Below are 14,345 nucleotides of genomic sequence, written 5' to 3' on the forward strand. Positions count from 1 at the left end.
TCATTAGAAAAGTTGGTCAACGAAAAACACTTTCCAGTCAAAGGAAAAATTGGCTTGGTTTTCAGGAAAGTGTTTTCCTGGAAAATTTGGGCGGAAAACACTTTCTGGAAGTTGTGAAAAATTTAGAAATGTCATTATTTGCTGATTATATCAAATTTGATCCTCAAACTTTTGATTGCTATATATAATTTGTTTTGAATATTTATTTTTTAATTTCATCTCTTAAAATTTATTTTTTATATTAATTTTGGTCCTTATTTTTATAATTGCTATTTACTTTTTCCTTATCATTTTTTTATTAAAAATTTTTATTTATCAAATTTGGTCCTCATTCTTTTGATTGTTACTTATTTTATTTGAAATAATTTATGAAATGTTAATTATTATTATTTTAATTTCTTCATCTTTCATTTTTTTTTAAATTTTTAGATTTGATCTCTATTATTTTGATTATTATTTATTTTATTTGAGATAATTTATGAAATTATATTTTTTTTTCAATTTTATTCTCATTCAACTTTTTAATTTGTAAGATTTGTTCCTCATTATTTTAATAAACTTGAGAAAAATAAAATATTAATAAGTTATTTTCCAGCTCATTTTCCATGACATAACCAAACACTAGAAAATATTTTTCAACTTATTTTTCATTACACTATCAAATATTAAAAAATACTTTTTTAAAATTCACTTTTCTGGAATTATTTCTTATAACCCTTCTCTGTCCTTTTTTACTACATTTTTTCAGTCCTATTTCCATACAATGCCCGTCTCTGATCCTTAACTTCAGACTGTGTCTCTAGACACAAATGTCTCTCATTGTCTTGTAGATTTCAGCCTCTACATGCTACAGTCATCAATTTAGACTCTTTACCGAAATGGGTCGGCCCAAACTTTCATGGCTGGTTCTGCTTTGTTGGGCACTTTTATTTCTGTGCTTTAGAGCTCTCTGTGAAGATGCAGAGGTATTTGTGAAGTTCTTGAAGGCACCTCATGCATTCTCACACTTGAACATAGCCACATTTGAGTTTCAAGTTTTAGTGGGTGGGGATGTGAACTCCTGCACAAACTGTAGCTTCAGTTGCAAGGTTAGTTCATTTCTGAACTTACATTTGTTGCTGCTTTTGCGTACTTTATTTTGGATGATACTTCTTTTTCTTCTTCTTCTTGATTAATAGTTTTTTGGTGCTGCTTTATTCTCTCTTTCCTTTACACAGTTGAATTAGTATCTTAGGCATTATGTTCTTTTGAGGTTAGGCAAGTATTCAATTTGGTGAGTTTGTAAATAAATCTGCACTGGGGATTTGCTGATATGTTGTTGGGTCTTCACTAGTGCTGAGAAGCATCATACCTGTGAATGCAAAAAAAACTAAGACCTTCTTATCAACCATTTGAAGAAAACTCATCCCTGGAAAAAGAACCTGGAGAAAATGTTAGAAAATTCGGCTTTCTTTCTATCTTCTGGTTTAATGGCATTGCTGGTTCATTCGATTGAAACTTTCCCTCTTCTTTGGCTGTAACTTATTGTAACTGAATAACATGCATGCAGCTAGATAGCGGCTCTGAATCTGATTGCGGAGCTACTAAGGTTTCATACCAGGGTTTGCAGGATGGAAACCATACATTTGAGGTCTGCATCAATGGGTCTCAAGGAGTTGGCTGTGCTACGTATAACTGGACTGTTGGTTAAGAAACCTTCCTTCATTCTTTTTGAGTAAATATTGTGAAATTCGTTTATTTTCTTCACAAATGTACAAATTTTTGGCTGATATTTGCCCTGGGAAAGCTTAATCACACTTCAAATTTACAAAACAAGAATACTGAATTAGCTCTTGCTTATAAACAAATGCTGTCAATGAAGAAAGCTAGGTTTATGAAGTTACAAAGCCTGATATTGAGTATGCAAGTCTTTGTAAATTCACAATTGTATATTTAGGAACATGGAAGTTATAGAGACTTTGAATTTCTTGCTAATATCAGTTATCCTTTTTGCAGATACCATACCCCCAACAGCGTATATAACTGCATCAAAATCATTTACAAATGCTCTTAATGTCTCTGTAAATATTTCTTTCACTGAACCCTGTACTGGAGGAGGAGGTTTTGGATGTTCATCTGTGAATGCGTGCAATGTGAGTAGTTGTTCAATGAAATTAGATTAACCTCCCTTTTTTCTGTGTGCTCACTCAATGTTATTGGTATACATTAGCTATTCATAATTATAATTGTAGTATCAGGATAGAAAACTACCTTTTATCTTTCCCACTGCTTAAATATAGTTTTGTTTGATTCACATGAGTGTCTTAAATATAGATTCAAGAAATCCTAAATAATATTGATTGCCAGCTAAGCATTGTTGAAAATGTTGTGTGCTCATCTGCTGATCTATTTTATAGTGAAGTTTCTTACGATCTTCAGACTTAACATGAGTATCTTGGTTCTCATAGAGCAAAATTTAAGGCTCTTGATATTGAGGAGGATTTGATCTATGATTGCATGGAATGGCACAAAGGGATCCATATAGCGATCCCAACTTGTTTGGGATTGAGGCAAGGTTATTGTTGGATGGATCAATATACAGTTAATAGTATTCCTAGGTCTATAAGAAGAGTTGAGATGCTACATACTCTTTGTTCAAGTGAAGTATTGATGAAACTAGTTCTTATGGATTTCTATGCATCTATTTACAGCTGATAGTCTATGGTGCTGGCCAAGTAATACCATCCTCTCTCACTGTTCTGGAACCAAATCTGAAATATACTCTTCTGGTGGGTTTATATCCTAATGTTTTTTATGGACGTGTGGTACTGGTAATGGATAAGAACTTCTGTACTGACGCTGCTGGAAACAGATTTACAAGAGCTGCCAATTCAAGTTTCTTTGTGCATCTTGGTGAGTTTTGTTGTTCATTCCTCAAATTCTTTTTTGGAACCATTATGTGCAGCATTTTTTTGTCAAAACTGTTTTCTGCTTTGAGCTCAACAAGAAGGTTTAAACCAATTTTATATTTTTATGCATGTAACTAACAAAAGTTGAACTGTTAAAATTTTGCATCCCTTTTATATTGGATTCTTGCGTTATAAAATTTTATTTATAGCTATATAGAAGCAGTTTGTTTCTGTATTTCTCACTTAAGAATTGAACATACTGGAAGACTTCAGTCAAGGATCCTTTTCCAGCCTTTTGTTTCATCCATTTCTGTTTCCATGAAAGTTTTCTCATCTCGCTCTGTTCAATTGGTTTATTCTACAGATAGAAGAAGGGTGTTTGTTGACCTGAGGATCCACATTCCAGAGAAGCTACTTCAACTTAATAATGAAATCAGAACAGTCAAGGCAACCAATAATTATGATAACTTGAAGTTTTACTTGTACTTCTCAGAACCTATTTTGAATTCATCTGCCGAAATTCTAAATTCTCTCAACACAAGTGAGGGAGTGCTTCTTCCTATAAGTGGAGAAAACCTTATGAACCGAAAATTTGGCTTTCAGGTCAATCTGTGTCCGCGGTTAATTTGTTTGTCTTGATGCTCATATCTCTGTCTTTGCACCATTTTTTGCTCGTATGTTTTGATGCTTACTGCATTTGTGCTGTCTTCTTTCAGGTTGCAAATTTATCCAGCATTGCAATCATTACAATCAGCCTTCTTTCAATTTCTATTATAAGCAGGCCAGGGACCTCAGTTTCTCCAATTGCCCCATCTACTTTTCTTTATGGTACAATCTACCATAGTTATAAGAGGTTATAAAAAAGGATAAAAAATATGTTATAAAATTTAGGTTTCATATTCCCTCCCTTTCCTGTTGAAATTGAAAACTTTCAGATTGATTATAAGTTTTTTTGTCCCTTTACCATTAATTGAGCTAAACATGTTTACATGAGATATTTGAGATATCATTATAATCTTCTGATATGAGTATTAATGCAAGTTTCAGATTCTCAAAGACCTGTTGTGAGACTGAGTACATTGTCTAATACAAGGACAGGGGAACATAGCATTCCAATATCAATTAAGTTCATGAAGCCAGTATTTGGCTTCAACTCCTCTTTTCTATCTATCGGAGGGGGTCATTTGCAGGGGTAAGCCAACTCTTACCAACTCGTGTGTTGCAATTACGAACCTACACAAAAATGAGCGCATGTGCACACACTCTCATTCTCGCTCACACCACAAACACAATAAAATAGTTCTACAAAATGAATATGTCTAATAGTTTTGCGAAACAGCTTACTCTTTTGTTTTAATGCAATCCAGCTTTCATGAAATAAGTAGGAGCAAATACATTGCAGAGGTAAAAGCAGATGATGATGTTGTTTCTGTCAGTGTTCCTCAAAATGTAACTGGGGATGTTGCTGGAAATAAAAATCTAGGATCTAATATTTTACAAGTGAGACGACGTAAGATATTAATTTTTCTTTATATACTCTCCGTTTCCTATTGCTGTGCAATGTATATATCTTGCAGGTGATTTCCTTGGATCTTTTTGGGTGTTTGCTTATTTATACTCTGAAATATATTTTCAGATTCTGTGCCAATGATATCATCTGTAATCTCTGCTTTTGCAACTGCTTGTTTCCTTGCTACTTCTCTTGCCGCTGGGCTACTCACTCTGTCAACTGCTAGCCTTCTCTCTGCTGGGGCATTTTCAAGACCGTCTCCTTTACTGACAGCTGAACCTACAAGGAATCTTTTTGTATGATACTAACCTAAAAGTTATCTCCTATGGTATTCACATGGTTTTTCATGGCATTTTACAATTTCTAATGGTCTTTTACATTTGGGCTGGAAAGGTTTCCCTCCAAATTTAAAATTTATATTCTGCACTTCCTGATGACTTTATATATCAGAAAGATTTCTAAAAGACAACAATTCTGCACCTCAACTCAAAGTATTTTCAGATACTATGGACATTGTTTCAATATTTTCATAATTGTCTTTTATATTCATGAGATTATAGTTATTACTTGTAATTTGCTAGAGATAAATTGGTGTTGAAATTAGTGGAATGAAATTTATAAAGTGTAAACGCCCATCCTTTATTGAATTTTATATCTGTTGTGAATGGAATAATAGAAGCTTGTGAGCTGTCCATTTCCATCATCATGAAAATTAAGAGAATTTTTTTTATATATACAGAGAAGTGCATGCCATATTCAGGTTTTTGCGCTGTCAAGATGGTTGGCTGTTACGCTGCCAATCGAATATTATGAGTTTGCAAAAGGTTTACAATGGAGCATTCCCTACTTCATTCTCCCATGGGAAACTGGGGGTATTCATCCAATCATGGTGAAATCAAATTCGTTTTCCATATTAAATTCCTACATCTCAAAAACTCATGATATATCCCAGAACATGCAACTGGAAGGGAAGAGTGGGAATAAGTCTTCTCCGGTGTTTGGATTGCCCCTTGCTCCAATGGAGTACATATCATTTTTTGAGGTCAGGAACCATTTTCCAGATACTTGTTTTCAGTTTCAAATAGCTGTTATTATATATGACAGGTTCCATTATTTGTATGCAGAGTCAAAATTTTAAACCAGAAGCAGAACATATTATAGATCCACAACATTCGAATGGGTGAGATTTTGTAATGCTTTTTGTTATTTTTTCAATATGCTCTCCACTCTTCTCATGCTAGAGACATGATGAAAGTTCACTGATATAGAAACAGCCATTATAAATGTGCGTGTTTATCAAAAAGGAAAACTACCAAGAACATACCACATAAAATGCTCATTTATTTGATTATTTTGCATAGGTGCTGCCAAAATTTTTGGTTAACTATCTTGCTTTATTGCAAAACGATGTTCATGATCAAAACAGATAATGTGAATTCCAATTGCTTTATTTTTCCTTCTATTTTTTATGGTATTTTTGTCTTTCTTTTTATCACGAGAAGTTCCTGCTTGGACCTTCTTTCAAGTGCTGCAAGATAATATTTTACTCTTTTATCTCTTGCAGATGGAGGGATTTTGATAGAAGCATGTTCTGGTTAGCTGTAATTGGTGTCAGTTTGGTACTGCTCCATGTCATACTCTTATTTATTATAAAATTAAGGAAAAGAACTGCTGATAAGCAGAGGGACTATGGAGCACTGACCTTCCCAAGATTTGAGATATTTCTCACTGTTCTTGCTTTACCTTGTATTTGCAAGGCCTCAGCTTCTCTAGTTAGAGGTAACCTTCATTTTCATTTTTCTTCCATTTATATATCACCTCGTCTATGCATTCCACTGGAAGCAAATATAAGCTTCCAGAAAAAAATTAGTTGTTTCCGCTCTTGTTATATTTCCAATTAAATCATTTATATCCTTTTCATGTACTTATTTGACCGTCACTTTTTTGGGTGGAAAATATAAAACCATATTTTACTTTCATTTGTTTGAGGTGCTGCATGAGAAATAGTTTATCATTGTTGTAACTTGTGATGCCTTTTCCAATCCCTATATGATTATAGGCCCCTCTTGTTAAACTTTTGCTTAATACTTCAGTGTGGAAACCCATAATGGAATATCTTTGATCTATTGATGATACTAATCTAAACGAATGTTTGGAATCCCACAAATTTATTTCAATAGGTCAGAGTGGTTTTCTTCACAAATGTCAATACCGAAACCCTTTGATGCCATCTTCTAAGCTCCGTCTCCGATTTTTTCTTGTAGTATCTTTCTCTTATAGACTGTTCTTTAGACTATACATCACTACCATTGTATGTACTGCTATACACTAGTTGCATACAAGGTTGAAGATCTACACACTAAACTTCCATTCATTGTTGGAAATGGTGTTGATCCATCACATTGATTGATATTTGTATCTATCACAGCATCCAACTGTATTACACTCTTTACATACCTGTTTCCCCAAACGTATACAACTTGTTACAGTTAATTGATTTTTATTTTATGGTTCAAGGAGGGACAGCATCAGGGATTATAGTTGGCATTTTGCTGCTGGGTGTGGTGGGATTCTTACTGCTGGCCTTGCTCCTGATTCTTTCTATTGGAATCACTTTTGGAAAGCTACTTCAGTACAAGGAAATCCATCAAGAAGGTCAGATATTTCACTGGTATCGAGATATTACCCGAGTAACTTTAGGTCCTGGTAAGAGAGGCCAGTGGACATGGAAGAATAAATCAAACTCTGTATATCTAATCAGGTTAGGTCCTTTATTTGAAGATCTAAGAGGCCCCCCTAAATACATGCTCTCACAAATTGCTGGGGTTCCCCGCAAGCAAGGGGATCATATCATTGCCTCTGATGATGAAACAGAAGATGCAGAAGCACCATTTATACAGAAGCTGTTTGGAATTCTTAGAATATACTACACACTGCTTGAGTCAGTCAAGAGAGTTTCTTTGGGCATTGTGGCTGGTGCCTACCTGGATAACTGGTCCTCTAAAACTCCAACAGTCGTCTTATTGTCCATCACTTTCTTTCAGCTCTTCTTCCTTGTCCTTAAGAAGCCTTTTATTAAGAAAAAGGTCCAACTGGTTGAGATAATCTCTATTACCAGCCAAGTTAGTATTTTTGCTACTTGTTTCATTCTCTTGGAGAAGAAATTATCGACTAGAGAAGAAACCAGAGTTGGAATCTTCATGATTTTACTTTTCTTAATTGGATTCTTGGCACAAATGGTCAATGAATGGTACGCATTGTATAGACAGATAAAGTGGCTGGATCCCTCTGAGCAGTATTTCTTAACAGGTCTGAAAACTGCATCAATTGGATTTCTCTTGTTTTTCATTCCGAGAAGATTGAGCCAAAACCTGGAAAGCAAACTACCAGCTAGACAGCATGGTGATAGAGAAACTGGGGGAGAGACTGGTTCTTCTGTTGACAGAAACAAAATCTCAGGGAGCAAGGGCTCTGGCAAGCCAGATAAACCATGGCAGAAACAACTAAGAGAATTAGCACGGGCCAGCTTCAGCAAAGAAAGAAGTGGATCACAGAATGATCCTTCAACCAGTCGAACTAAATGGAGTGGATTTTGGACAAACAAATGGAGTGGGAGCTCATCTCAAAAGACCTCTTCAGATTTAAAGTCCAAACCGAATCAGTTGTACAAAGATTTAGAAGACATTTTTGCATCAAAATGAGATTAAAGGATTGAGGAACATATCATGGTATTTTAACAGTGACTTCATCCATTGGAAACAGCTGCCGTACACTTGGCGCAAGTTTTCATATTATAATATCTGTGATTCTGGCTCATTGTGCATACCCATCAAATTGGATTGCGCAAGTATTATTGATTAAAGTCTTGAGGAAGCTAGTTTTATTGAATGTAAATCTCAGGAATTTCAGCCAAATTCAAATTCTTCCTTGTCTCCTCAACACTTGAATTCTGCAGATAAACAATAACTACTGTATTTTTTTGAATGTTTTTGAACTCTATTGCAAATTCTTCATTCTTATAAAATTCTGTTTAGTTTTCATGGTATAAGAGCTATTGGCATACACCTAGAGATCTTTCACTACTATTTGCTATGGCTTTAATCTCTTCTGCTGCTACCTCCAATGTGAACTTTGCTCCACCTAACATTGGGCACCTTGTATCAATCAAACTTGAGTGATTCAAACTAGTCATCTCAGATTGTGCCAGTATTAAAAAGTCATGAATTGATAGGCTTCGTGGATGGTTCTGAACCGTGTCCATCAAAGTTCATTGATGATAATCCAGAGGATTCCTCACATTCTCTTAATCCAGATTATATTCTCTGGAATAAGAAAGATCAGTGTGTACTAAGTTGGATCAATGCTACTCTATCTGACAAAGTGTTAGCCTCTGTCTATGATATCACATCTGCACGTGAATGTATGGATAATGTTTTTTAAACGGTTAAAAATAATGTTGTTTTAGTTTTTTACATAATAATATAATGTTTATTTGAAAGTGCTATTTTTGGAACAATTTATAATCATAGAAATGCATGCATAACGGGAAGCTTTGTCATGCTATAAAGTCATTTTCATTTGGCTTGTTTGTGTTACCATTTACAGTAGAAAACATCGACTCTATTTTCATTTTTGGACAAATATTTGTGGACAAGGTTGATTTCCCTCAAAATAATAGAGTATATATTTGTTCGATAGTGTCGATTTTTCTAAAAAAAAGACAGTGCGTAGAATGAATTTCTGCTCTGGTTTTGCTTCTTCAATTGCTTCCTTTTAGTGGAAAAAACCATGATAAAACCCATTTATGTTCTGTACAATCAAGATATTATTCTTGTTTTTAATTACGAGGATCTAGCTCAATTAGTCGGATCTTGAATTTATTTCCCAAAGATCACCAGTTTGAATACCATAAATTTTAGGGCTATTGAAAGCTTACATGATCATCAATTTCAAGATCTTAGAAAATTAGTTAAAATGAGTATAAATTGGTTTGTATATCCAAAGTAAAAAAAAAAAAAGACTCATTTTCACAAATAAAAGAGAGTTCACCATTCATTGTGACATGGAGGACATTAACATCAAGGGTAATCCAATAATGAATAAACATCAAACACCAATATGTCTGATTGGAGATCCCACAGATGGGTGCATTTCTACCTCTTCAATGGCTTCTCCATCATCATATTCCTCCCTATCCTCGCTCCCAAAAGCCCAACTACATAGCAAATAGTAGAAGAAATTCACAAGACTCAGGAGGGAAAGAAGCCAGTAATAATAATCATAGTGACCTTTGTTCAGATTATCTGATACCCAACTGACTTTCCCTCCTCTTCTGGTCACATCATCCACAATTCCTATGATTAGACTGGCCACTAAGTTCCCTACTGCCATACCGAGTGAGAAAAGAGCAACTGCAATGCTTGTCATGGTCTTCGGAAACTGAGAGTAAAAGAAATCTATCTGCCCAACTGCACTGAAAGCCTCTCCTAAACCTACAAGGCAATACTGTGGAATTAGCCAATTTGCAGACATGTCAACGACATCCCTCGGATGATCTGCCAACCCTTGTCTCAATGCAGTAGCTCGTCGCTTGTTCTCCACTGCTCCTGCCGTTGCAGTGGCTATACATGAGATCACTATGCCAATACCCATACGTTGCTTATTGCTTAGTCCTTGAGGTCTATTGGTGAACTTGGCTAACAATGGGACTAAAAGTCGATCATAGACGGCAACCCATATTGTCAAAGCAAGGATTGTAAACACACCATAAGAGCCTGCTGGGAGTTTTTGGTTCCCTATGAAGTGCCTGTCCATGGTGGTGGCTTGGAGTACAGGGAATGCGTGTTGGTTTAGAGTCACTGCGATCATGATGCCAGTGGAACAAATGGGGAGGACTTTGATCAGTGATTTTAGCTCTTCTACTTGTTTAACCGTGCAGAGTCTCCATGGATCTATAGCCAATCCATCACAGTCCAAATCTTTCTCAGGATTTCCAATGACGCATGCTTTGTTCAAAAACCTGTGAAGGGACAGAGATACCTATGACTTCTCGACACTCTAAAGCATAGGGCACCCATATACAGCATCATGATCACTATCATAAATTCAAATTAATGAATGATGACCAAAGAACTTATAGCACTACGAGCACGCATAAAACATATATGATAATATACGATTGTACCGAAGTTTTTCTGTTGGTGCGACAAGCTTTGAGCCCTTGTGATGGTACCATGCAGCATACTCCATTGATGGCAAAGCAAGGTTCTTCTTCTTCCAAGCTGCAACTGTTACTTGGGCGAAGCCAGCTACCAAGCTCTTGTTTGCTTTGACTTTAACGTATAGTGAAGAGCCCAAAAAGAAGAAGATAGTTGACAAGAGCATGAACCCCACCGCAACTCCAAAGCCCACAACCCAACCTGCTGCATCTTGAATTGCTACTATGACTAGCACTGAAATCATGATTGAGATTCCAACAGAAGCATAATACCAATTGAAGAAGGTCTGCAATGTACGCTGGTTTTTTGGGTTGGTGGGATTATCAATCTGGTTTGCTCCAAAGGCCAAGGAACATGGTCTAATGCCACCAGCCCCAATGGCCAATAGAGCAAACGATGAAAATAGAAGCAAAAACTGTCCTAGCTTTGGCGATACACAATCTTTCAAATCATCATCAGTTTGGGCACAGTGGGGAGGCCTTGCATGTGGAATAAGGGCTGTTAACCATAACACAATCATTCCCTGAAAGAAGAAATAGTGACAGTCACATGGGAACGCGCTTATTATAGATCAACAACACAGCAATGACTGTTATTGATACTGTAAGCCACAGTCAACAATTTTCAGATTTATCATAGCAATAAATAAATAAGGTAAAAATAAAAATATATAAAACTTGCTTACAAGAAGGCTGATGACTGTTCCATATGCAATCACACTAAACCGACCTAAGTAAGAATCAGAAATGAAAGCCCCAAGGATGGGCATAAAATATGATATTGCTCCCCACAGAGACAGTATGTAGGCCCCGGAAGCGTTACTCAAGTTGTATTCATTTCGTAAGTACAAGATCATGTTTGCTTGAAGCCCCACCCCTGCAACCTTCTCAAATGTCTCATTTGCTGCATATTCAGTAAGAATTCCACAAAATTCATCAGATGATCCTGTGTTCTCTAAAATCAATTACATAATGTTGTGAATAATGTTGCGAAGATCATTATAATCACACAAACAGAACATGTGCTCGATCAAATTAACATCTTTTGCATTTAAAATAAATTCTAGAGGACTAGTAAAAAGAAAAAAAAAACTAGTTTACCTATAATAAAAGGCATGGTCCTAAGGCCACCCTTTTTGCTTGCAACCTTTTGGGTTGCTTGCTTTTCATCTACTGCAATCTCCATCCTCTCTTCCCCTGACATGAATTGGCATCAGGCAGTGTATATATAATGAAGAATGACACCTAAAAGATGGAGAGATCCTGTTTTGATGCAGACAACAACTTCATTCGGTGGACAAGAACACCATCTCACACTTACTTCGAAATGTATGAAGTTCTGACTCCTGTTTGATTTTTCATGTCCTATATATGACCTGTTCGATTCTTTTGCCTTCTAAAATGAATTCTTAAAAAAAAAAAAGAAGATTTTATGAACGATGTCTTCTGCAGGCATCTTTCTGATACTGCGATGCATCCAATGGTTCAACATTTGTTTTGACATACAAAATAAACAAAAAGTAGTATATATTATTGTCCTAATGAGTTTCTTAATAAATGGATTTATAACACGATTGTAACATGTCTTGAGGCCGACATTTCACACAGAACAATAGCTAGAGATCATGGGACTGATCGAAATTTTGGGAATTGTTTAATGGACTTTATGGACTGAATAATAGAGTGAATATTGGTTGGGAGTTTTTCATGTTTAACATGAACGTCCGTTTGTTTCTAGAAAGTGATTCATTTTAATAATTGATTTTATGAAAAGTAAATTCTAAAAACATATATTATTTTTGATATTTGTTACTGTCATAAGAAATGAGTTGAAAAATATTTTTCAGTATTTGATTATATCATAAAAAATTAACTGAAAAATAACTTATTATTGTTTTAATTTTTTCAAGTTTATTAAAAAAATAAGAACCATATCTGATAGATAAAAAAAGTTGAAGAATGAAATTGAAAAAAATAATCTAATTTCATAATTTTTTTCAAATAAAATATATAGCAATAAAAAAATAGATACCAAATCTAATAGATAAAAAAATTGAAAGAGGATGAAATTGAAAAAGAATTTCAATTTCATAAATTATTTCAAATAAAATAAATATCAAAAAAAAGAATAGGGACCAAATCTGAGAGATAAAACATTTCAATTAAGAAAAGAATAAGAGAAGAATAAATAATAATTAAAAAAATAAGAACTAAAGTTGATATAAAAATCAAATTCTAAGGGATAAAATTGAAATAATAATAATAAAAAAGATACAAAACAAAAGATATAGCAATCAAAAGATTGAGGATCAAATTTGATATAATCAATAAATAATAAGATATTTTTGAATTTTTTTTATAACTTTTGAAAAGTGTTTTCTGTCCAAAATAAAAGGAAAACACTTTCCTGAAAACCAAGCTAAATTTTTTTTTGTCTGAAAAGTATTTTTCATTGACTAACTTTTTTAATAGTAAATAAATACATGAAAATTTAAAAAATTATTTTTAAAATATTATTTTTCATGAAACAAAAGGCCGAGAAGAAATTGAGTTTTTCTAGCATGTGGCTACTTGTTTTACTGTATAAGATGGAATAAGAGTTAATTTCCTAATAAATAATTTCCTTATTTAAGGCTCTCAATGTCAATTATTTTTTTCTATTTTGTAGGACAAGAATAGAGTTGAGTATTTTAAAGAACGCATCTCTTTTTATAATTGTTGGAACCAAGAAAACTCACCCAATATTTTTTTTATGGCAAGGGCAAAACCTAGCTAGTTACGATGCATTACCGAGATGTGATTAGATACATATCAGTATGTGCATCCCATCCTCTTTACACCATAATTTAGCTATCACCACAACTACAATTTTCACTTCTTGGAGTAATATTGGCTCGATCGAATTCATATATACAAACATGAAGAGGATTCTCTACCACAGACCTTATAAGAGTTAGGGGTGAGCAAAAAAATAAAAAAACCTATTAAATCGAGAAAACCGGAAAAAATAACCGAAAAAACCAAACAAAAAAAAAACCGATTAAAATTTTGAAAAAACTGGCCGGTTCAGTTCGGTTTTATAAGCAAAAAACCAAACCGAACCGAACCAAAACCGAAAAAAACTGGAAAAAAACCAAGTAAACCGAAAAAACCGAGCCAAACCGGAAAAAACTGAGCCAAAACCGAGAAACCGAGCCAAACTGGAAAAACCGAGCCAAACCGGTTTGAACCGGTTTTTGCCCTAAAAAACCGAACTGAACCGAAACCGGTCGGTTTGACCCGGTTTCAGTTTTTTTTTAAAAAGATTTCGGTTTGATTACTTTTTTTTATAAAAACCAAACCGAACCGAACCGAAAATGATCAACCCTAACCAGAGTTACTTTTAGGGGCCCTAAAAAAAGGATGATGGTGAAGTTCAAGATCCTATTAAGGACATCAACTTGGGATTGGTCTCTCACTCATGTTCTGTATTTGCGAGCGCATTACTGGAGTAAGCTATAAGAAAAACCTCGTCAGTTTCTGTATAAATTTAAGCACTGGTTTGTGCAGAACTATACCGAAATTCCACGACGGGTAAGAGAATTGTTCAAACACCTTGTTTCCATCAAACCAAAGACTAGACTATTTAAGCAGCCTATGCTTACAATTTGTGCAAAGTTTTTGTAGAAAGAGGGAGGCCAGTCAGCAAAGAAAAGAAGATTGAACCGAAACTGTTTGTGGATTTCTTTTC

The 14,345-nt window shown here is 34.6% G+C and overlaps 2 protein-coding genes across 3 annotated transcripts; one reads left to right on the forward strand and one right to left on the reverse strand.

Annotated features, from left to right (window-relative positions):
- The first annotated feature begins 701 nt into the window (after positions 1-701).
- LOC7484421 (uncharacterized) lies at positions 702-8,446 on the forward strand. Of its 2 annotated transcripts, none has more exons than XM_002318043.4 (13): positions 702-1,088; positions 1,550-1,685; positions 1,996-2,132; positions 2,691-2,892; positions 3,253-3,491; positions 3,605-3,716; positions 3,936-4,080; positions 4,256-4,398; positions 4,525-4,694; positions 5,138-5,440; positions 5,523-5,578; positions 5,963-6,177; positions 6,916-8,446. In XM_002318043.4, the coding sequence occupies exons 1-13, from the start codon at positions 879-881 to the stop codon at positions 8,097-8,099; spliced, it is 3,252 nt and encodes a 1,083-aa protein (XP_002318079.3). In that variant the 5' UTR covers positions 702-878; the 3' UTR covers positions 8,100-8,446. The 2 variants fall into 2 exon arrangements, with proteins under 2 accessions (XP_002318079.3, XP_024437882.2); XM_024582114.2 differs by having other exon boundaries at positions 962-1,088; positions 1,554-1,681.
- Positions 8,447-9,430: 984 nt separating this feature from the next.
- On the reverse strand, positions 9,431-11,819 carry LOC7484422 (protein NRT1/ PTR FAMILY 1.1). The gene is made up of 4 exons (XM_024582115.2): positions 11,717-11,819; positions 11,302-11,519; positions 10,583-11,139; positions 9,431-10,417 (listed from the first exon to the last, which is right to left on the reverse strand). The coding sequence occupies exons 1-4, from the start codon at positions 11,817-11,819 to the stop codon at positions 9,505-9,507; spliced, it is 1,791 nt and encodes a 596-aa protein (XP_024437883.2). The 3' UTR covers positions 9,431-9,504.
- Between the last annotated feature and the right edge of the window lie 2,526 nt (positions 11,820-14,345).

The sequence above is a fragment of the Populus trichocarpa genome, chromosome 12 (genome assembly GCF_000002775.5).
Source record: "Populus trichocarpa isolate Nisqually-1 chromosome 12, P.trichocarpa_v4.1, whole genome shotgun sequence".
Classification (NCBI taxonomy): domain Eukaryota; kingdom Viridiplantae; phylum Streptophyta; class Magnoliopsida; order Malpighiales; family Salicaceae; genus Populus; species Populus trichocarpa.

What these genes read in the sequence shown, in the direction of transcription:
- LOC7484421 (XM_002318043.4), top strand. Translation starts at nt 879, where the DNA reads ATGGGTCGGCCCAAACTTTCATGGCTGGTTCTGCTTTGTTGGGCACTT. An exon ending in CCCATCTACTTTTCTTTATG is followed by an intron (nt 3,717 to 3,935) that starts GTACAATCTACC and finishes TGCAAGTTTCAG; the next exon opens with ATTCTCAAAGACCTGTTGTG. An exon ending in TATTTTACAAGTGAGACGAC is followed by an intron (nt 4,399 to 4,524) that starts GTAAGATATTAA and finishes ATATATTTTCAG; the next exon opens with ATTCTGTGCCAATGATATCA.
- LOC7484422 (XM_024582115.2), bottom strand. Translation starts at nt 11,819, where the DNA reads ATGTCAGGGGAAGAGAGGATGGAGATTGCAGTAGATGAAAAGCAAGCA. An exon ending in GACCATGCCTTTTATTATAG is followed by an intron (nt 11,520 to 11,716) that starts GTAAACTAGTTT and finishes CTGAATATGCAG; the next exon opens with CAAATGAGACATTTGAGAAG. An exon ending in GCACCAACAGAAAAACTTCG is followed by an intron (nt 10,418 to 10,582) that starts GTACAATCGTAT and finishes GTCCCTTCACAG; the next exon opens with GTTTTTGAACAAAGCATGCG.